Raw genomic sequence first — 24323 nt, 5'->3', positions numbered from 1 at the left:
GTTATATGGAGGGAAAGACTTCCTACACAACCACAATGAATTTTTTTAATAATTAAATATGGGATTGACTATTACTACTCCGTTCTCATTCCAGCCTTTTTTAAAGAGCTGTCACAAAGCATCCCCTTGCAAGCACAAAGGATTGCTGATTCACGGAGATTTCCATGAAATCTCATTGTTGTTATAAACTCCCTCTGGGAAAGGTGATAAAGCACACAAAGCAGATGGAAAACCATGGTGATCTAAGTAGATATGTTAAGGGATATTATTTTTCTAGTTTTATCCCAATTTCCCTATGATAAGTAGCACATAGACACAGGGTTGTTTTGTTTTTTTTTTTTTTCATAACCTGGGTGAGAACTGTTCCCACTTTATACATAACTTACTATTTTTTCACATAGAAACCTAGAACAATTCAATAAAAATAGTAAGAGTATTTTTTATGTCCATTATCTAATGGAGAAATGTTAACCCCCTTCCAGTAATTCTGTTCAGCCGAAATTAAACTTTCAACTAAAACTCTGGTATAAATTCATCAGATTCTTCAGAAGGGAAACTGTTCATGTGAAATTTTTAATTCTGATATATGGAAAGAAAGAACATATACAAATATTTTACAGGAGGCATGGTTTGGATTAGGATCAAATTCATTGTATTTCTAGATTTTTTTTTATTATTTTATTAGATAGTGACCTTCAATTCATTTTTCCTTCTAGGTTTTAAATTAGTTATTACTATGGTGAGATTTTTTTTTCTGAATTGGGAAACATGAAACATTTATTGTCTAGGGTCAAGTTTCTCAGTTCTAAAGCACTTCATTGCCTAAAGACTGAAAAACTTTGGTTCCTAAGACTGAATTTTTAGACTTTGACCCATGCTGAAAGAACCTTCTCTCTCTTCTTTTGGAGCTATTAAGCAGGTAAAGTGTTGAGTAGGTATTTTTACAGGCACATTTAGATAAACTGTGTTTTTTTTTAATTAAGGAACAGATGCCTGATTTTCTGAAATTTGGATGCCTGTGGCATCCTTTTAACATATTTTAAGTGCTGTTATCTCATTTCCCCAGGTGCTGAAGGTATAAAAGTATTAAGTGTTTTGCCTAACGTGATGGGAGTCACAGTTTGCACTTTAAAATCTTCTCATTCAGTGACAGCACTTCCTCTCCTGTTCCTTTTCTGCACTTTTGCATTTTAGGTCATTGTCAAGTCTGGCCCAGGCACTTTCCTCAGCCTGGCTGTGTATGACGAGTACATCTTCTGGTCAGATGGAGTGAGGAGAGCCATCCTGCGTTCCAGCAAATACACGGGGGGAGACACCAAAGTTCTGCGCTCTGACATCCCGCACCAGCCCATGGGAATCATCGCTGTTGCCAACGACACCAACAGTTGTAAGCTACAAAGCAGTTTTCTTAATGCCAACATCATTCATTTCAGGGATTTTACTTAGTTTTAGCTGAGTTAAAAGTTTATATGGTGTTTCATAAATTCTTTCATTAAGAAAAGATGGGGTATAACCTTTTCCCATGTGTCTTTGTTTGAAAAGACAGGTGTCTGCTAAGGAAGGCAGGAGCCTTCCTTGAAATGGAAAATGTAAACCCCCTCCCTCCCAATTATTATAATTTTGAAATGAAGGGGCTCTCAGGCAAAGATATGGGAATAGGATAACAGTTCTTTAATAGGAAAATTTAAATACAAATGCAATAGTACAAACAAAAAAAAAAACAAACCAAAAAAATAAACAAAAGCACTGACAGATTCAGAACATGACCTGACACCCTTTGGGTCAGGGTGTTGGTAGCAGTCCAATTGAAATGGTGGCTCAGCCCTCCTGCAGTGCCAGCTGTGGCTCTGCTGGAGGAGGGATCCTAGAGAAGGGTAAAGTTTTCCTCTGAAGGTCCAGTGGTGGTGGAGATGGGCCTGATCTTCCTCTGGGAATCCAGTGAAAGAAAGCTGCTCCTCTGGGAACGCAGTGGGCAAAGGCTGCTGTGGTGTTCCAGATGTCAGATTGTATCCAGGTAGGAATGCTTGGCCCTTCCCCCTGGGCGGAGCATCTCTCAATGGGATGATGGAACTTTATCACCTCATGCAGGGACACTCACTGGCCCATGAACAGAAGAGATCTCCTGGAGGGAGGATTGGTTTGTGGAAATGATAAAGAAAACTGCCCAGCTAACAGGAGATAACTGCCCCACCTCTGACAGATGTCAAATAGTATACACACATATCTTACAACCCAGGGCACCAAGTAAATAAGCATTATTCAGAATGTGCGCAGAGCTCAGTGGATAGCAGCTAAATACTTTCCTGTCAAATTTCTGCAGTTTTGAAAGTTGCAGGTTTTTAAAATTATTATTTTTCAGGTGTTTGTTTATCTTTAGCATGCCAGCATCTGAGGGATGCTGACATTTTCATCTGACTGATAAAACCCGAATCAATTGCCCATGAATTTGAGATATGGTGACTTCTGCTCTCTCAAAGACATTGGCCATTGAAGCAAATTTAATAAAATAAGAGTTCATCTCTTGTTGTTTGTCTTCCAGGTGAGTTATCTCCCTGTGCACAAATGAATGGAGGCTGCCATGATTTGTGCCTTCTGACGCCTGATGGACGAGTGAACTGCTCGTGCAGAGGGGACAGAGTCCTGATAGATGATAACAGATGTGTGAGTAAGTAATGGTGGCTGACACAATGCTTTTCTGTGCTGTGAGGCACTTGGCTTTCATAGGACAGTTGGCCCAAGCCATTAATTTTATTTCTTCGGTATACTGTAAAAATTGATCTGGCAATTCAGCACAAACCAGGCTTTTAACTCTTTTGTCTTGTAAGTCCTTTGGGGGGTTAAAAAGTGTTCATACTCTCCTTAAACTCCTATTATGGTAGTGGGATACTGTTTCTTATTAATAGGATTTTTACGTATTTATCACAATTACTGCTGATATAGAAATGTCTGTGTGTATCCTTCCCCAGAGTTATGTGGGATAAGCTACTGAAGCTGAACCTTAATTAAAGCACTTTCTCACCTATCTCTGTGTTGTCAAACCTGTGATTGGCAGTGGAAGTGAGAGAGGTTCAGCAGATTAATTCACATGCCTAACAATTTATTTTATAATTATATGGCATTTCTATTTTCCAAATACATCACAACTTTTAAAATTGCTCTTATGTAAAATCATGTTTAAATTGTCATCTAGGACATGAAATAAGATTTAATCTTCTAAATTATTCTGTAGAGTGTTTGCAGGAAATGTTGATCTCAGCTATCAGGAAAAAAAAAAAAAGACATTAAATGATGGGGTAGAGTAGCACATAAAGGATGGAGACAAGACAGACTAGAGTTTAGCTTTGAGATCAAAAGTTCCTTTCTTCATAACAGAATTGCAAGTGATACTCAATAAAATTGAAAGTTAGCAATTCCAGCTGAGAAAAGGAATTAACTGTCCTTTCACAGTGTAATTAGGCTGTATAACTTACTGCCAGTCAAGAGTCTTGAGACAAAGCTTCAGTGAAATTCTAAGAGGGAGTGATGATGATATGGGTAATGACTACTCTGACTACTTACATGCCATCAAAGAAACCATTTGAAAGGCATTTAAAATTCTTTCTTTCTGCAAGATGGAGTTTGAAGCAATCTCTACAAGGGTGTCCAGTTAGACTCAAACTGAGGGCAGGTTATACTATATATACTTTTATTATTTTCATTTTTTTCTAAAGATTGCAGTCTAAGATGCTGAACTAGATGAACTACAAATGTAATTGATAATTATTCTCAATACAATGCTAGAAAATGGAGGGAAAGGAGATAAAAATACTTCAAATGTAAAGGACTAAATAAATCATATTCAAGACCAGATCTCACCTTGTTCAGAATCTGTTTTCAGCACTTTTTCTTCATGTTTCAATCAAATCAAGAAATATTTTCATTTTATATTGGCTTGGCTATTGCATATAGCAGACATTGGTTCTTCCTGAATTTGTGCTGAAGTGCTTATAATGGAAACAAGAAAGAAGCATAACAATTGGATATAATTTCCCCATTTTCTTCTTCTTGAGTTGTCCTAAATGCTCCTTGTTTCTTTTCACATTGATATTTTTCTTAGAACCATGCTCATGAAGCAGATGTATGACTTATCCTAAAGTTCATGACCAAATTGTTGTGTCTAATTTGTGAAATGTTTTTGTTTTTTAAGTAAAAGAGGAAAAATTTTAAACATGCACCTGGTTGTCTTCTAAAATAATACATAAAACATCCACTAGATGAGAAGGGGAGGGTTTCTGTGAATAAAAGAAAAAAGTAAAATGGAAGCAGCAGGTTTTGTGCCTTGGGGTTTAGGCTGTATCAATCAAGCTGGGGGTTGGGAAGGCATGGGTGAGTAGAAGGAAGCTGAGCACAGTAGTTCCAAAGTTCTTATCAGAATGAGTGCTTGTGAATAGTTCCACTACATGTTCCTTCATGGATATTTGTCAATGTATTTTCTTTTACAGGTTCTCTTTGTAGAAGCTTTTAAGTTCTGATGCCATGGTGTGTTTTACTGTTTTGTACTCAAAACCGTAAATTCAAAATTCATGTAGGTCAAAATTGAAATGCAGCCAGCATATTTTCTCATTTTCAGTACTTATAAAAGCTTTTAAAAATTACATGTTAATGTGGTTTATTTTTAGGTAAAAATTCTACTTGCAACATCTATTCAGAGTTTGAATGTGGGAACGGTGAATGCATTGATTATCAGCTGACCTGCGATGGCATTGCTCACTGTAAGGACAAGTCTGATGAGAAACTTTTCTACTGTGGTGAGTATTTCCAGATCTTTCACCTTCCTGTTGTCGTTTTGGTGTTATACATACTTAGATTGCTTCCTCTTATTCACACCAAGTGCTCGGCCAAGATGGCCAGGAAGAAAATGCCAACACACATTAAGAAAACCTTGACATGACATGGAAAAAATTACCTGAAAATATTTTTTTCTTCCAAACTTCATGTATCAACTGACATATTTAATAAAAAGCATCTCAGATGTTCTCATGTTTCTGTCTAGAACAAAAATAAAGAAAAACATGGCTAACTGCTTTTTTAAAGATGGAAGATACCTTATTGTACAGTAATGTAAAATATATAAATGCTAGTTATTAAATTTATAGATTGATAAATACAACATTTGTTACCCAGAGCAGCTGTGGTTGCCCCATCCCCAGAAGTGTCCAAGGCCAAATTGGACAGGTCTTGGAGCAGCCTGGGATAGTAAAAGGTGTGGAGTGGGGTGGAAGGAGATGATTTTTAAGGTCCCTTCAAACCCATTCCATGATTCTGTAATTCTGAGAACCAACAATTTGTCTTTCCATGGATTTGCCACATAATTTATGACGGACACAGTGTGACAGTGAACACCTTGCCTCATTTAAATCAACTGTACCAAATATTTTCCTACACATTGGAGAAAAAACCTGAAAGAACTGGAGTCCTTTCGTGCACTAGGTCATATACAGGATGTTGCTTTCTGAATCTGATAAAGAACAGAGTGCTGGACTCATTATTTTGATTAACTAATGCAGTGAACATTATTATTGTGACTTCTGCAATAATTAGGGCTTCAGTAAATCAGTCCTGAATTTTCAAACATATCATTATATGCAAAATTCAGTCTTCAATAATGTTCTTGAGCAGAACGCTGTTGGTATTGGTGCTCATAAATCCAGAAACCTCTCTGCTAATATTTGTTATTGTTTTTTTCTCCATTTATTCCTGTTTTGGTTTAGGCCAAATTTGGTATACTTCATTCTTTGTGATGCCACATGCAAACAGTCTCCCCAAACAAGCGTGTCAAAACAAATGCATTTTAGGTACATGGGCATTTTGTACCAAGGTAATGAAAGCTGGGAATTAGGCCACCCTTTTTCTTTTTTTCTTTTTTTTGGTCATTCTTTCTCATCATGGTTTTATTTATTGCTCTTTATCCCTTTATCAGTCCAAGTTATGCTGCATAATAGATGAACAATTTCTGAAGTTTTTTTTCCTGTAGCTTGGAATGCATCATCAATTAAAATATTGTTCTGGAACATTTGTTTGGATTGAGGGTAAGGCTGTTTTCGTGAGGTGTCAATCCAATCATGAGCTGGTATTTAACTTCCCAGAAAACAGAGGCTGTCGGAAGGGCTTCAAGCCGTGCTCCAATCGCCGCTGTGTTCCCAGTGACAAAGTCTGTGATGGTGCCAATGACTGTGGTGACAACTCTGATGAATTTGACTGCAAAGGTAAATGGCATTTTATTTCCAAGGCGATTTTGGAATATTGCTTTGTAAATACTCATTATGCAAATAGGAGTAGCTGGAAAATAATGTGTGATTTAGTCATACGATGGGATTGATGCAAAGGCTGATTTTGGTTTGCACCTACAGTCTTCTAGAAGGAGAGTGGTTTTGGCTATAAAATACAACATATACATGTGCATTATGCATTTAATATTTTATGTTTTATATGTATAAAATATAAAATACAGGTGCTGTATCTTCTGTGAAGTAATGAGAGAGTAATTGTACTGCAGACAGATTGAAAGATGGTGATTTCTCTGCATGTGCTTCTTCTCTGAAGCAGCAAATGCTCTATTTCTCTGCTTCTCAGATGCATGGCAGTGTCCGTGGCCTTTGCAAAGCTTCCAAGAATTGTTCTTCTCTTCATATCAGAATTGTTTTTTGATTTATATCTTTTAACATGAATATTTATATCTGTGCAACAGCCAATGCATATAGACCAGCAAGCAGACCACACAAATCCTTAGTTACAATTCAGAAAGGTTGGCAGGGATATTATTCCACGAGATTTATAACTAAAAGCTGAATAGCTGTAGTAACAAGCATTTTTTGAAGGCACCAAATTATTTTTAATCATTTATCTAAATATAAGTGGAGGGAAAAACATATAGGCAAGAACCCCAAACTGGTCTTACGAGAAATAAATCTGAGAGATTCACAGATGATCCTGAAAATGCTTCTTCCTCCCTCAAATGATGATGTGGCAGTTTCAGTTCGAAACCAGGAGGAAACACCAATTTCATGTAGTGGTTTTGGTTCCCTAATTTGAGATTTTGCCAATTTTGAGATTTCCAATGAGTGTGGTGGGTTCAGTGCTGGTCAATCACTTCCTGCTGTGAGGTAGGATTAGGAGAAAGGCAAAGCAGGCTCAAAACTTTAAAAGGTTATAAAGAAAAATTTACTAACGGTAACTAAAAGAGTAATAAGAATCAGAACAAAACCTTTAGAGCAATTCTCCTCCCCCCACAACTTTTTCTTTCCCACTGGCAATGTAAAGAAACAAAACCTAAAATTTCAGTAAGTTTACCACTTCTAGAAAAGTCTTTCTTCAGTTCACTTAAGGAAAGAAGTCCCTCTTGTTAACATTCTGGAGACTTCTCCACAAGAAAAAAAAACAGTTCTCTTGTCACTCACAATTTTTTCACAAATAGCTGCCACCAAGGGAAATCTGCAATTGTGCAAAACCAGGACAATTGATCATCCCAAAATGAATTGAATTACCTAGAGACACTCTTAGGCTAAAAAAAATAAATTAAAAAAATTAGCAACTTAGAAGGTGTAATAAACTCCAAATCATATGTCTGCTGGAAGGTACAGTGTGTTCTGAATGCCTCATTCTGAAAGGCAGAAGGCTTAAGCATCATCATGTGTCTGATGTGCATCTGAAGAGTGTGTTTAGCACACAAATTTACATCCTTTATAACCATATGTTGCAGACTCGGCGTGCGCCCCGGCAGAATTCCGCTGCGCAGATGGGGTTTGCGTCGGGAAATCAGCGCAGTGCAACCAGATCATTGACTGTGCAGATGCCTCGGATGAAAAGAACTGCAGTGAGTTTGTGTTCGTGCTGCCTCCCAGCAGCTGCTCCCTGATTATTCCTTGTTATGGAGCAGTTCATTCCTGGGTGTTGCTGCTTGGGATTCCAACACCTGCATGGGCTCCTTGAGCCCAACGTGAAAATTAAATGTTGAGGCTCTCAGGCTCTGTTAGGTGTGTGGTAATTTTCTGTCTCTTTCCAGATAATACAAACTGTGCTTACTTCTATAAACTTGGGATAAAATCTTCAGGATTTATCAGCTGTAATTCAACTTCCCTCTGTATACTGCCAGAATGGATTTGTGATGGGTCTAATGACTGCGGAGATTATACAGATGAATTAAAATGCCCAGGTAACTGTAAAAAAAAAATTTAAAAAACCAACTCAAAACATTAATTTACCTCTTAAACAAAGATAAAATGTCCTGTATGGGGAGGGAGAGTTTCTCATGATGTTGCAAAATGTTTATTTGGTCAATACTGATTTATTTACCATGGAGATTATTACAATGTTGAATGCAGTTTATTCACCTTTATTTTGTGTTTCCTGGGATTATGCAAATTATTACAATGAATACTGACTTTTTTTTTCTGAAGCAAACTGTAATGTCTAGCTTTCTGTTTCCTCCAGGTTAGGCCTGCCATTTATCATTTTTATTTGAGTAAAACATGAGTCATTAAAATGTCAAGCTCATCAAGCATCAACATAACCACTCAGGAACTTTTATTAGCTACTGCTTTAGTGGGTGGTATTTCTTTTCATGCTGACTTGTTTTACTTTCTCTTTTATTTGTTGGAATAGGCTGCAAGGGTAGAATCCAGGGTTATTGCTTTTGTGATAGCAGCCAGGAGAAAGAGATCATGATAACTTGAGCCCCAGACATAGGACTGGGGTTCTATTTAATGTTAACCAATGAATTAGTCATAAATTAAATTCTTAACTAATGAAGGAGGGCATTTCTGTGTTTGCTCCATTTTTATCCAGAACCCCTCATTTGAGTTTGATAATACTAAGTACAACATGAAAACTTTTTAAATTTCTATTTCTTTTTATAATTAATTAATTCTAGAGGGAAATGAACCTCCTGTTGACCAGTAACTCTCCTTCCTCTAAGAATTAGTGTTAAATAAAAGTAAATATTAAGTACATAATAAATTTTATTCATTTGTAAAATTAAAACTACTAATTTACATTGTTCGATGCCATCAAACTTTTGCATAGTAGTGGACATAATCTGATTCTTTCCATTTAATGTTATCTTTTCCTATGTGATAATCCTATTGTGTCACCAGAAGGCTCTGTTAGAATTCTCATATTTATTGTGCCAAATTTATTGACAAAAATATTACCAGGATCCAGAGGAATCTGAGACTTCAGCAGTACTGACAGCCAACCTGTCATTAAGAACTTCCATCCTATAAAATAGATGCATATTAACTTAGAGTTTCCATTCTATTCTCTACATTCTCTAGATTTTCTCTTAATTATGTAGAATTTATTTTCTTTAAGGTCAAAATAGCTTAATTTTTGCTGTATTTTTAGACAAAGAAAGGGTTTTTTTTCCATACTACGGAAAACGTTGAGAGCAGTGTGCTACAGCTTCTGTAAAGTAATGTTGCATAAGTACACTAATGTGCATTTTATTCCATTGTCCATTTATTTGTATTACTTCTCTCTGAATTCCAAATGCGTGCCAAAATGTTCCATCATTTTAATGTGTGACTAATTGCCTGGATCATTCCTCCCTTTACTTGGAAGCAATACCATTCCCACTCAGCCTACATGCGATTTCCTTTGCCATTTCATTCAAAACTGACCAGCTCTGGCACATTAAGTTTTTGAGTGTTGTTTCTGTTATGAATATTGCAATTCCCATTAGCAGTTTGGTTCAGTGTCACTGTTCTTACAGAAAATTACAGCAAAATATTCATGGAAGGTAGCTATGCTTAGGGAATCCTTAATATCTACCAAGTCATCACAGATGTTCCACTTCTTTCTTTAGTTATTTTGGGTTTTTTTGCATTCATACAGCTGTAGAAGCCATAAATGTTTACTTTACCTTTCCTTTCAAAAGAGATGAGGCTGAAAAGAAATCCAGTGCACTGAGAGAATAATGAAAATCATGGCACAGAGTTTCAGTGGTCTCCAGTGCTTGAAATTCCATCCTGGGTTTTCCCAGGACCTTGCTTAAGATTTTGAAAATAAGCTGTTATTAGACTAATATTTCTGCTTGCATCATGGAACTCTACATGTGGCATGTTTTCTTTCCTCACACCTGGTTTCTTAATTATTCATAAAAGTCAAATTTTAAATTACTTTCTATCTCAACAAAATTAAAAAGTCAGGGGAGAACTTTTTAATTTCTGACCAAATCTAAACCTCTGGCTTCAGTATCACTGGTGTAGCTCCTGTTAGTCAGTGCATGCATGAGATCTGTGGCTTCTCCCAGTGACAAAAATACTGTCACAATTAGATTATCTTGTAAATGACAGCAGAAAGTTCAGAAGGGCAATTTCTTCAGCTGGTGTAAAACAACAAGCAATGCTGACCTGCCTGACCTCAAAACCTGTAAACTGAACTACTTTCCTCTCTAGGCTTTTTGATTTAGTTTGAAGCTGTGCTCTGATTCTTCTCTAAAAAAATAAAAAATAAGTATTTCAGCTCACTAAACTACTTATCTATCACTTTTTTTTTATGATCACAAATTATTTTTTTTCCATTTTTAGACATAAACACTTTGTCCATCAGTATTCAGAAATTTAGCAGAAATGTATTAGGCTCCTAATCATACTAGTAGAGACCATTTTACATTACATTCTTTATTTTATCACAGTTCAAAACAAACCCACATGTGAAGAAAATTATTTTGGTTGTCCTAGTGGAAGATGTATTCTGACCACCTGGCTTTGTGATGGGCAGAAAGACTGTGAGGACGGAGTAGATGAATTGCACTGTGGTGAGCATTTTGTCTTATTTGTATTTCTCTAGTCACTAATGCACTTTGGAAACAAAGAAGTGTGCATTCATATCTCAGAGATTCTATAAAAATGTCTTTAATGCTGCGTTTTAAGATTCAACTCTAATATTTCATACTGCCAATACCTTAAATTCTATTTCATGCCAGAATGAAAGCCCTTTAATTTTCTTTTTTCTCTTAAGGATATCTTTATATATAGGGTTTTCTATTACTTTAATATTTAACAATTCCACTAATTCTTCACAACTTCTAATTAGAAGAGTTTTACAGATATGCTGAATTTGAATCAGTATTTGGAGCCCAGCAGGAAATACCCAAACCTCAAAGAAGGCATTGCTTTGCATCAGAGACTATACAGATATAATTGTTTAAAGTAAGGACAAAAGTGATGTAAATAAAATACAGCATGAACTGTGTACTGGGTTAAGGGTCTGTTCTGTCTCAGATCTTTTCAGATTCTTAAATTTTAACTAATTGATACACAAAGCAGGTTGGTTTTACTCCTAGTGAGAGCTGGTCTTTTCAATTTGCATGAATTACCTGAATGGATTATTTTTGTATTGAAATTGTACCAGAAAGCAGTGTCAAATTTTTCTATTCCCTTTTTAAATAAAACCTGAATTTTGGGGTTTTTTTCAGTTTTTTTTGTGTTTTTTTTTTCTTTACTTACCATGACTGAACATTTTAAATTACTCTCTTCATGACCCAGTTCCCACTGACATGCTTCCATATTTGATTTGCAGTTTACATTGTATATTTTAATCTCATAACTTTGAAATTAGGAAGTGCTGTGCACTGTGGCAATCAGAATCTTTTCTGTTGGCCACATTTCTCAAGCTTAACTTGGTGTTTATATTTCCAGGTGTTATACACTTGTGTACAATACTGCAAACTGAATTAGCTGATTTTTGTGGGCAAAAGGGAAGGGGGTTAAGTCAATGCTTTTTCCCTATCAATTGCTCTTGCCCATTTTGAGATACCTGTTACAATGCTCTCCTTTAAATTCAGATTTCTTACCTAAAATTCTTTTTAATGTTAATATTAAAATTTTTTGTCATCAAAATCAGTTGCAACAAAATAAGATTTATTCTTAAAGAAAGAACCCTGGGAAAAATACAAGACCTGAATTTTTCAGGAAAGAATAGAGTTGATTTAGGACAATTTTGCAGTCTGATTTTGAAATGTAGAAGCTCTTATTTTCAATGTATAGAAAGGTGTAAATGGCATAAAGCAAACACACAGAATTTTTTCTTGTGAGAAAAAAGAACTCCATCCTTAGAAAATATCATATTAACATCTAGAATATAGGAGGAAGGCTGGGTTGGAAAATTTGAACTGTGCCCTCGCTGTCCTACTACCCAAATAAAGCATTTCACTGTAGTTGTAGCATCTGTTAAATAAGCAAACTAGGCTTCAGTTTTTTAAAAGTATTTATCCTCATCCCACTTACAAAATATTTGAAAATATTGGAATGTCTTTTGGAATGTGTCACTGTTTATTTTTGAAAATGTGTTGGTGAATGCAAACCCTTGACAAACTGATAATATGATGAATAACAAGACTGGGATTGCACAGAGTTGGAGTGTTTTAATACATGGCAAGTGGGAGGAGAGAAAGGAGCAGTGCAAAAAGCCCTAAACTGTGCTTGAAACAGCAGGGAATGCAGTGATGTTGTCAACCTAACAAATGCAGGGCCTGGTGTCATCCCCAGATTCGTCCTGCTCCTGGAATCAGTTTGCTTGCTCTGCAAACAAGTGCATCTCCAAGCAGTGGACCTGCGACGGTGAGGACGACTGCGGAGATGGTTTAGACGAGAGCGATGCCATCTGTGGTGAGTTGGATCTTTTCAGTTCTGGGTTGGGTCAGATCATGCTTAATGAGGGTGATCACATGTTCCAAAGCAGAGGCTGGGAAGGGAACAAGGGCAGAGTCTCCAAAGGTTGTGAGGGATCGCCTCCCTCAACCCCCTCCAACCAGCAGATAGGTTAATTTTTATGGGAACTGTATGATTTATGTAATTCTCTTGATGCCTAAAGAGGCTGACCTGGAGCAGAGGTTGGACAGAGTTAAAAGAATGAAGTAGGTATTTATTAAAAAGCCTTCAAAGGATACACCTTGGGCAGTGCAAGAGCCCAGCCATGGCTCTGCCCAAGATGGACCCAAAATGGTCACAAAAATGAATGACCAGTCACGAGTTGTCACACTTTTATAAGATTTGGTCCATTTGCACATTGAGGTCAATTGTCCAATTACAGCTGCAGGTTATGCAGTCCCATCCTCCCAGTTTGCTCTCCTCAATTCGCTGGTGTTTACACTTCTGGGGCCTGAAGCTGCAATGCTGTCCTTGGTTCTCAGGCTGGAAAAGGATTATTTTGTCTAACTAAGCTGTGAAGAGAACTTACTAACACTTTATATGAAGTTCAGAGTCACACACTAAGGCAGTACAGAATCTGAAAAATATGAAAGCTGAAACTTAAGGCATCACTATCAGTAAAGTTATGAATGGCAAACCAGCTGGGTAAAAGGGCAGCCAGCCTGTTCTCCACTTCCTATCCTTGATATAAAAGCCCATTTGAGTTTTACATTTGAGTGCCAGGTGCTCAAAGACTCTAAAGTTATTGTATTTTTGTTTTAGGTTGGTTTTTTTTTGGTTTTTTGTTTTTTGTTTTTTTCCCTAGCTCTTTCTTTTATTCCCTCTAAAATTTTCTATGCCATAAGCATATACTGGATGATATTCCTCTCAAATTCCCAAACTCTTCAAGGTGCATAAGGAATTGAAAATTTTGTGTTTATTCTAGGGCTCAATGGACTGGAAATGTGGTATTGAATTCTTTTCCAAAGAAAATCACATTGTGTCAAGTCATGCTGTCACAATTTGGTGATATTTATACATCGGTTCCGTTGTTCTCTGTATTTTAAGTTTCTTTTTAAAATTTCAGCTTTTAGCATTTAAAGATATGTTCCTTTTCAAAAATCCTTTTACTTAAAGTCGATTCAACAAACAATATTTATTCCATATTGCCAGTGTGTAATCACAGTAAAAATATTGTTGATAACTGTAAGTGTTAGACAGAGAAAAAAGTCTGGTTTGTTGAAGTAGTTGCTTAATCAAAGATGTAGAAATACCAGCAAATGAAAGGGGTGGAGGTAGAACTTATACTGTTCAAATATGGCAAAATATTAATTATTTAGGACACTTAACTTCTCTCAAAGAGGGAAAAATCTGCGCTGGGTACGATGAAGGGAGAGTTAAGGCTGTATTTCTTCTTAGGAACAGTAGTCAGATCTCCGTTGCAAGGAGAAAAGAGATCAAAATGACTTCAGATTTTTCAGTCTTAGAAAAATCAGTATTTTTTTAACATGAAGTTCAATTCCAGAAATATCAAAAAATGGCAAATGAGTTTAAGTAAGCAAAAGTTGCCTCTTTTGCATAAGTAAGTTAGAAAATATTTTTTAAATTAATATTTTATTAAATTCGAATTAAAACTAGTATAAAATGCACTGTCTCCTTTTTAGTGAATAATTTTTAACTTATCTAAGAGAATACATAAAGTGATGGATTGCACAAAAATTTACTTCCAAATTGAGGAAGTTTAACCCTAGGGTATAATATTATCTAAAAAATAGCAAAAAAAAAATTGGGTAAATAGTATGTGGAGTTAGTTGGATCAGAGCTGTCAGATATTTTTTACTCCCACTACTGTTGTACTTGGTGCACATTGTTTTCTTCTCTGTGGGAAAAAAGTTTGGAGTGCCTTTGGATTCCTGGCACAGAGTTTGGTGATGCAGGGATCACGTGGTTTGATCAGTTCCTGTGTCCAGTCAGTCCAAACATGCAGCCAAAGTTATTGACCAAAACTGGTTGGAAAAGTTATTCTGCTGGATAGTTTCCATGAAGCATGAGAAATTTAAGAGACTGAATGAATGAAAAGAATGGAAGAAACAGCAGATGGTCAAAAGATGGGGGTGTTTAGCCTGGAGAAAAGGAGACTCAGAGTGACCTTATCACTCTCTAGAACTCCCTGAAAGGTGGCTGTGCTCAGGTGGGATTGGGCTCTTTCCCCAGGCAGCACTGACAGAACCAGAGCACACAGTCTCAAGCTGCACCAAGGGAAATACAGGTTGGATATTAGGAAAAAGTTTTTTTATGGAAAGGGTGATAAAGTTCTGGAATGGCTGCCCGGGGAGGTGGTGGAGTCACCATCCCTGGCTGTGTTTAAAAAAACCTGGATGTGGCACTGGGTGCCAGTGTTTAGTTGAGGTGCTGGGGCTGGATGACTCAATGATCTTGAAGGTCTCTTCCAACCTGGTGATTCTGTGAATTCTGTGAAAAATTGACTGTAAAATGATCCTGGCCAGTAGATTTATCATAATGTGCAGAATGAAATAATTGCCTAGATGTTAAAATAAATCCCTTTAATCATCACCAGTCACCATACAAACATGGGCTAGGGTATTCCAGCTGGCGATTTGGGATGGTTCAGTGCTGAGGGCTCCCTTGCTTTGTCTCCCCAGGCTCAGTGACGTGTGCTGCAGACACCTTCAGCTGCCTGGGCTCCCACGCCTGCGTGCCCCAGCACTGGCTCTGTGACGGGGAGCGCGACTGTCCCAACGGAAGCGATGAGCTCTCCACAGCGGGCTGTGGTAGGTTTGCATGTCAAAAAAAAAATATTATTCTCATGCTATTTCATGTCATTTTCATGTCCACTTTGCTGGTGAAGAGTGCTGACCCACGTGTGAGCGCGTGGAGAGGATCCTGCACAGCTTTACTCAGGCTGACACACCGAGGAAGCCCAGCTGGAGATCAGGATGTGTGGCACGACACAGGCTTTTTGCAGTGTTTACTGGTGAAAATCAGCACTTCAGTGACTCTGACGTTTTATTGCTCTTCCTGAAGAAAATGCTTCTGCTCATGTCAAGGAGGTTGTGCATCAAGAAGGGAGATGCAAGTTCTGTCTTCAGTTTATTCTGGCTAATCGTTCAGATCCTGACATCTCTTGCCCTATAAAATGTTACTTCCAGACTACCTGAGACACATTTCCATGAACAGTGTCAGGAGTTCAGTAATAGTTTCATTGGAGGTTTTTTTTTAATTAATATATAAAAACTGTACATAAGTATATTCTATATATTGTGAGTGTTTTGAATGTGGACTTCAAAGAGCATTTGTTCAGGAGCAGACCAATTTAAGGACATCTCTTCTTCCCAAATATTCTTTTCTTCAGAGCCAGACCTTAGTTTAGTCATAGACAGCATCGACTTCTGAAGCTTTTCTTTCTTGGATTACAGAAGATTTTAGCTATCTTTACTTCTGTAGCTTTCTTTGTGATGAGTAGCTTTTTCTGGTATTGAATTGTGTGATGCTTCTTATCTGACTAAGAAGTTATGGTTATTTCCATTGAATTCCCTGAAATTCACTTCTCATTTCATCTTTGTGTAAGAAAATCGGCTGTTTATCTGATTGTTCACAATTTCTTTCTTTTTTTTTTTTTTTTATGTGCTGCATTTTCTTTAGCTCCCAATAACACTTGTGATGAGAATGCTTTCATGTGCCATAACAAAGTCTGCATTCCCAAACAGTTTGTTTGTGACCACGATGACGACTGTGGAGATGGATCAGATGAATCCCTGGAATGTGGCAAGTATAACAAAAATAGAGTAAATAAAACAATTTCACATTGCTAACTGTAAGGTATTCTTCAGGGTCTGCCTCTCTAAGGCATTATTGAAAAAGAATAAAAATTCTTTTCTAAAAATTGTTTTAATTCTTACTTTTAAATTATGCATTAATTAATACAGCTTGGAATTAACTTGGATCTGGGACTAGAGTGACAAATTATTTTCCGTAGAGTCTTACAGTTGATTGCTAATAATATTTGGGAGAATTTTAAAAGTATGTCCTAAAATTTCTTGTTTAATAAGTTTATCTTTATTATATGTATTTTTGTCTTTATCTCCATATATGTTTTTTTTTTCTATCACAGAGTCAAACACATCTGTCATGATTATCAGTGCATTTAAATTATATCAACTATAACCATATGTGAATATTTAATTTTCACCATTCACATGAATTTAGGATTTCTTATATGTTCTGAGTGTCTGTTCTATGTATCTGGGCCATACTCAGAAACATTAATCTATATAAATAATATTTATGGAAAATACAGAGCAAATATCCCCTTCAACATGACAATTTGGTGATTATCATGCCTGGTTTTGTGCTGTTACAATCTATATTGGTTATTTACTCTGAAATTTGCTCCAGAAATGAGAAACACAACAGCAAATAGCTAGAAAATATCTGTATATTACTGATTCCTTTATTTTGATTTCTCTTTTTGCTGGTGTATGAGCACAACACTCTGCATCTCTAAACGGGGCAAAAAATAATTTTCTTTGTGTTGCTTCAGTAATGTAGAATTTTCTATTGAAGCTGTGAGAGCAAACATGAGGTGAGTGGTTGCTGTTTTTGTAGGGTATCGTCGCTGTCGTCCTGGGGAGTTCACCTGTGCTGATGGGCGCTGCCTGCTGAATTCCCAGTGGCAATGCGATGGGGACTTTGACTGCCCAGACCACTCTGACGAAGCACCTATCAACCCCAAGTGCAAAAGTTCAGGTTTGTAATTTTTTGAACCTGAGTGACCTTTCTTTTTTTGAGAGCGATGGTTTAGAGTTCTAAGTCAGCAAAAACCACATAGCTTAAATTTCCAGTGCCTTCATGGTGATTTTGCTCATGTCTTGCAAGGAGAAAGTGTTCTGAGCATCCTAAACTTCACAAAGTCCAATCCACCAGTTCCTATGGAATAAAATAGCAGACACGTCCTTAATGCATAACTCCTGTTGATACTAAAAGAAGATGATATCAATATTGTAATTTCCAAAGTTTGCTCTTATAACGGTTACTGTGTTCCAGATATTCATCACACAGAAGGAGTTCATATAAAAGGAGATGTAAAGTTACTCCCACTATAAATAATAAACACTGCTTAATTTTTTTAGTAAATTATTGATGGAATGCTATTGATTTTATTGATATTTCTGCTTACATTAATACGTTTGATGAGGTTTGACTGGTTTTTGAGAGGGAAATTAGTCCTGGTCTGCATTTGTTGTTCTATTCTGTGGCTTTCTGAAAGACCAATTCTTCTGTCTAGACCTTAGCATTTCATTGCACTGTAGCCTGGTTCTTTATTCCAATTTTGATGGAAAACACTCATCTCCTGTGAGGTGAGGCAGCACACCTGCCTTATATTTATTTAAATGTTCCAGTTGTTATTTGAAGGAGCTGAATGTAGGTCATTAGAAAAGGAATTAGACATTGGAATTCAGCCAGTTGTGTTCCTAAACCCCTCAGCATCCATAGAGGGTGGAACTCATGGGGGTTTTTTTTAACTTTTGGAAACAAGAACTGTATTTTGTGCAGCAATTATGTAGAGGGTTCTCCATTATATAAATGGAAAATAAATATGTAGAAGGGAGTAATAAGTTGATGCCTTCACTCATTTTTCCAGGAGAGGAATAATCTTCAAAGACACTGAAAAGTGAGAAGTTTTTATAAAGCTATCAATAAATAATAAACATTCAATTGTTACACAATTTTTTCCTTTTGCATGCACACAGCAGCTGATCCATGAGAAAACTAATTCCAAATACTAAGAGGTGACACCAAGTTGTGTGTTCTTTTTTGTTTTCCAGAGCAGTCATGTAACAGCTCTTTTTTTATGTGCAAAAATGGCAAGTGCATTCCTCAAAGTGAGGTTTGTGATAACAAAGAAGATTGCAGTGATGGGTCTGATGAGAAAAGCTGCCACATTAATGAGTGCCTCAGTAAGAAAGTCAGTGGCTGTTCCCAAGATTGTCAGGACCTTCCTGTTGGATACAAGGTGAATAATTGCAAAATATGGTTTAATATAATTTGAGTTTTTAGCTCTTAAGTGTTTAACTATTGCATGATTATAAAAAAGTCCCACTGTGCGGTATCTCTTTGTAGTGAAGTAGCTTGAGTGCCAAAATAAGAACATTCAAATTTTCATTTCCTGTAAGCAAACAATTGCCAATTGTATTTTAAAAATGTACATATTTTTAAAGCTATGGAAAAGACCATTCAATGCTTTAAATACCACAAATCATACTGGTATATACAGACCACTGAAAATCAATGAGTAAAAATTTTACAATACATAGGAACGAACAGCAGAAATAGTGGTTTTCTCCAGTTTTTTGTTTTATTTTTTTTCTTTCCCCAAGACAGAGACTCTTACAGAAATATTTAAATAAAGTAATATCACCTTAGTAGCAGAATAAAACTGTTCATTATCTGCATGTGAGGATGTTTTTTGAATCTGCTCTTTGGCCTTGACAAGTAGAAAGGAACGGCCTGCAGCAGCCTGTAAATAGCAGCTAAAAATAGAAAAAAGACTTTTTTCAGGGTTTTAACTCTGAAGTAACCCTAACTGCACTCCCAAAGTTTCATCTTTTCAGCTGAATATTGTCCCACTGAGAACTAAATAAAATCTGTGCAGCTTGGCTTAGATCTGCAGGTATTCAACCCTCTGGAAGTGTGAGGGTTGAGACAGAGACTCAAGAGCTGTTGAGTTCAACAAAAACCTTGTTGAAGTGGTGGAGAAAGCACGCCCTGGATCTCTGCAGAGAGAAATAGAGAATATAGGAGGGAACATGACAGGAAGTCTTCTGTAGATAAAATTTATGCCTCTTTTTCAAAACCCCTCTGCCCAGTTGTATTGTGCACCTTTCCCATTGCATGGGATAAACTTGCCAGGATCAGAGAATATTCTGAGTTAGAAGGGATCCACAAGAATTGTCCACGTCCAGCTCCTAATCGGCCTCAAGAGTTCTCATTCACATTCCTGTGTTGGTTACATAGATTGCTAGGTGGTATTAATGATTCCAGGGAAAATAGTTAAAAACTGTCTATCCTCACCAAAAAACAGATTTATAATTGAAAATGAAGGCATCCAAAGGTCCATTCATCATTATTTTCAAGAAAAAATCCTTTCTATAATTTTGAAAAGGTGTGCTTTACTTTTTTTGCAGTTAAAGTAGAAAGAATAATTGCTCATTCTACAGGGTTTTGTTTGGATTTTTTTGAAATGGTGCATAGGATCACATCAGGAATATTTGAAAAGAAAATTAGATATGCCTCCTGTAAACCATACAAGCAGCAAAGTAATTAAGATGTTACTTGAAAAAAATGAGATACATAAAAAGTTTATGATGCTAACATATTCAGAAGCAAGTACACACAGGTGATAAACAGAATTAAAAATGAATGTATTTGGTTTTCTTTCCTAGTGCAAATGCTGGCCTGGATTCCTCCTGAAGGATGATGGCAAAACGTGTGTAGATATTGATGAATGTTCATCTGGATTTCCCTGTAGCCAGCAATGCATCAATACTTATGGAACCTACAAATGCTTGTGTGCAGAAGGGTATGAAACACAGCCTGATAACCCAAATGGCTGCAAATCCCTTTCAGGTATTACTGTTTAATGCTTTTATAATCCACAGCTGTATTCAAATAATTTGTGGAAAAAAAATTAGCCCTAAGGTCTGTGTTGCCTTTATATGCAAGATAAAAACAGAGTTACTTTGAATCTGCTACTTTTTCAATATAAAATAGCAATGTGACTGTGTCTGAATGCAATAATAAGTTATATTTTTAGTCTGTATTTTCCTCAGCTCATTTGTAATAAATAGATACAGTGGTTTATGAAAGTGTGAATAATTAACTTTATTAGAAAAGTTAAAATACATCATTTAGTTCTGCTTCTGAGTCAGATGATAATAGCATGGTTAGGATAAGATTTCATCACCTTTAGAATATTAGAATATACATCAAACTTCCTCATTGAAAAGGAGGAGCAGGAAAAAATAATAGAAAATACAAACTTTGTTATGACATGCAAATGTGTTCAGTACAGGAGCAGAATAGGCTGGACAACACATTACATTCTAGAGTGCAAGAGCAGTAGATACAAAGCCTTTAATACATTTTTAATTATCACTGGTGATCTTTTTTTTTTTTTTTTTAATTTTAGTCGAGGTGTCTCTCAATAGAGCTAAAATAAACACAGCCTTAAAAATATTTTTAGAACTATATATGTCAGTGTCAGTCAGAGATGTTTCAGTGATGTCATGACGGAGTATCTGAAAGTAAATATTTTTTATAAGCTAGAAAGCCAGGGTTACACAAAGTCAAATCTGGCTTCAGTCCAAACTTACAAAAAAATCAAGGTTTTTATGAGTAGCTGTTTCTTTCTCAAAGTATCATTCAGACTAATGAAACCTCAAAAACATGCTTGGTTTGCAACCATAATTAGTAGCCAGTGTTAAATTGAAAGGAAATGCTGAAATTAAAACATATGGAATGAAATATATTTCCCATTTAATCTCTACATTAAATTAGGATAAAATAAAGTGTGGTTCCCATATTACAAAGGCAAAAGAGTTAAATTGCATTGAAAGATATACTAATTGATTGCTTTGTTCATTTTTATACTGCATCATTGATCTTTCTTGGAGCATTTGAATGTTTTAAATATTTCTTTCATCCATAACATTGATCAGAGCATGTAACATTTATTTTTCAAGCCATCTGTATTTCAGCATTGTATTCCTGATTTTCCATAAATTAACGTAAAAGCTAGTCTAATATATTCTTTCTCCCGGGGTTTAGATGAGGAACCTTTCTTAATTCTGGCTGATCATCATGAAATAAGAAAAATTAGCACTGATGGATCCAACTACACTTTGTTGAAACAGGTATAACCATAGTACCATGCTCTAAGTTTAACTCAATACTTTTATTTTTTTCTAAAGTTTGCAACTGACAGAAACATCATCCTATAATTGGCATTGTGTGCACCACAGAACAACTGCGGTACCTTCAGAGTTATTACAATACCTCTAATTGACTATTTTTTTCTGGATTTGACATGATTAAAGCTCAGGCAGTTGTTTTGTCAGTCATTCTGATGTACTAAAATTATGTTATTTGTGATCCTCTTCCATCACAATATGTTTTGTGCAATTTGTCTATTTCAGTTAAAAAAAAAAAAAACAAACAAAAATTCCCACTTATTTGGCCATGTATTATTTGGGCCACTTACTGTCATAATTTAAATCTATTTTCAGACAGGCAGTCCCAATATTTATGGTATTACAAAATGTGAACTCTTATCTTTGTGTAAAGCTAATTTTTAAAGTAATTACTCTAAAATATTATAACAGAGAAAAGAAAAAGTGAAAAACTGCAAAAATAGAACGTCACCCAGTAAATACAGAGCTGCCATTTTTAGCAGTCTGCTGTCCTTCTGTGCTTCACCTAAGTGTAGTTATTTGCCACAGATTAGATTTCCAAAATATGTTTTAATAAAAATATCAATTTCCTTGAATACTAATGGATCAGTTGTAGTAAGACTAGGAAATTATCTACTCCCCATCAATATCATTAGGCTTTTTGTAACTTCTTGTGTGACTATGCTGTGCACCTGAATGTCACAAGAGAGGTGCTCAGGTCTTCACAACAGTAATTATGAAATTAACCATCTTGAATGAAACATTGCCTTTATTTAAGCTTAGACATTGTGAAAGTCTGTCTGTTCTCCTGAAATCCTTCTGATTCCCTCTCATTTGCATCTCACTGCCTCTCTCCTCTTTTGCTGGTGTACCTGTTCATAGATGCCTGTGAAAAGAGGGGAGCCACAGGACATTTTCTTCGTGGTTGGTGCTGACAGATGGTCCTGAATTCAATGGACATTAGAGACCAAGCAGCTCCAACCATTGAACAAAATAAATGTTTTCCATGTTCCATTCATTCACTGGGCTGATAAACACCTCTGCTGTTGAACCCACTGGTGTTTGCTCCTGCAAAGCCAGCATTTGATGTGAAAGCCAAAGAGGGATCTTTACCAGCAGAGCAGGGGGGCTGTGTCCCTCATAAGGACATCCCTGTGTCCTTGTAGTGCCATGATGGATTGGGCTCTTTCCTGCACATCTACCAGGTGATGGCAAACACCAGAGTGGCTCTGGCAGAGGAGCAAACCCACCCTTCTCTCTGTGTATTTGGTCTGTGATTACCATTCTAATAGTTGTTCATATAAACTCCAAATAAAGGAGCTGAAATTAGGAGCTCCTTCAGTCTTCTCTGAGTTATGTGCCAGCTTTTTCCTCTATTTTCTTTTTCTTTCTTTTTTTTTTTTTCCAAATACACATAAACAGTACAACTGTTTGAATTGTGCGTCATGTATCGTCTTTGCTTTCCATTTCCTTTACTCCTAGTCATCAAAATCCTCAGGGTTTCAATAGGCAGAGTAGATAATCTTCCTCCTCATTATTTGTGATGTTTATCTCCATGTTTTTAAGTGGGGCACCAAGGGAACACAAATCACAGCCAAGGATATATTGTGTGCTGTGTGTAACAGAAACAAATCCACAGGTTTATGATGAGAGACTAAGGCCACTGATGCCATTTGAAATCTTCCCTATTCTTTCTAAAAAGCAAATTTCTTGTGAAATGACAAAGAATTATGCTAGGAGGACTTAAATGAGATATGTATATGATAAAGAGGAAATTATGTCTGGACAGAAAACTCTGTTACAGACATATAGAATTCTTTACCTGCAATTGATGTTCTGGCAAAAATTGAAATTATACTGACCCAAAATAAAACACTTGAAACCAAAGATGTGCAGGCAGTCAGTTCTCTGTATTAGTTTTGATCCTTAGGAAACTTTTACAGTGCTGTGGAATATATAGCAATAAGGCCATTTTTTTTTTTTTTTTTTTACAAATTGCTGACTTTGATTTATAGAATGTTATGAAGTTGTATTAAATAATATTTTGTGTCTGTTGACCTGTTGTCTCCTTGGTTAAGAATTTTTGGTGGGGGTTTCTCTGTAGATGCAATTATACTAACAGGAGGAAAAGGGAAAAGAGACAGGATCAGTGTTTTGCAGCCCAGTTATGACTGACAGAGCTGCAGCTGGTTTTGTGAAAAGTGTCTGCACATATATGATATTTTTGAAAAATATGAGTGGTCTTCCTACACTAGATAGTTTCAGGCTTTTTTTCATGATGATTTGTGCAGCCTAACTACTGTTTTCCTGTACATTTTGATCAAAAGGTAGATTTACAGAAATTACATGGCAGTAGATGGCGGATAAGCCGTGTATCAATTTCCGTACGATTAAATGTTGTTGTGCTTAGTTGTTTACTTTGGAGCTGGCTGGTCCAGCCCTTCCCAGCAATGTTACACTAAACAGGGAGGCTGCTGATCTACCTGAAAGCAGGATGCTATTGAGCTGATAAGGGAATTGATTAACTGACCTTGAATTTATAGAGGGAATACAGACCACATCCGTTCCTTTCACTGCTGCTGCTCCATATTTCATTGATAACAACTGGCATATTAAGAATAATTGTGATTTCACTACATATCAGAACATTCAGCAGGTTATGGGGCAGATAAGGAAATAAGAGGCA

The 24323-nt window shown here is 36.3% G+C and overlaps 1 protein-coding gene across 1 annotated transcript in view; it reads left to right on the top strand.

Annotated features, from left to right (window-relative positions):
• LRP1B (LDL receptor related protein 1B) overlaps positions 1–24323 on the top strand; it is a 634437-nt gene that overhangs the window by 509655 nt on the left and 100459 nt on the right. Inside the window, exons 44-57 of the mRNA XM_053982292.1 lie at positions 1195–1387; positions 2540–2665; positions 4659–4787; positions 6126–6245; positions 7739–7852; positions 8042–8191; positions 10673–10795; positions 12528–12647; positions 15332–15460; positions 16332–16454; positions 17295–17435; positions 18515–18702; positions 20132–20315; positions 21516–21601. Coding sequence (XP_053838267.1) covers positions 1195–1387; positions 2540–2665; positions 4659–4787; positions 6126–6245; positions 7739–7852; positions 8042–8191; positions 10673–10795; positions 12528–12647; positions 15332–15460; positions 16332–16454; positions 17295–17435; positions 18515–18702; positions 20132–20315; positions 21516–21601 — 1926 coding nt within the window. The remainder of the gene's footprint in view (positions 1–1194; positions 1388–2539; positions 2666–4658; positions 4788–6125; positions 6246–7738; positions 7853–8041; positions 8192–10672; positions 10796–12527; positions 12648–15331; positions 15461–16331; positions 16455–17294; positions 17436–18514; positions 18703–20131; positions 20316–21515; positions 21602–24323) is intronic.

The sequence above is a fragment of the Vidua macroura genome, chromosome 7, assembly GCF_024509145.1.
Source record: "Vidua macroura isolate BioBank_ID:100142 chromosome 7, ASM2450914v1, whole genome shotgun sequence".
Lineage (NCBI taxonomy): Eukaryota > Metazoa > Chordata > Aves > Passeriformes > Viduidae > Vidua > Vidua macroura.
Note: the sequence above shows the minus strand (reverse complement) of the source record. Positions and strands in the feature narration are given on the sequence as shown.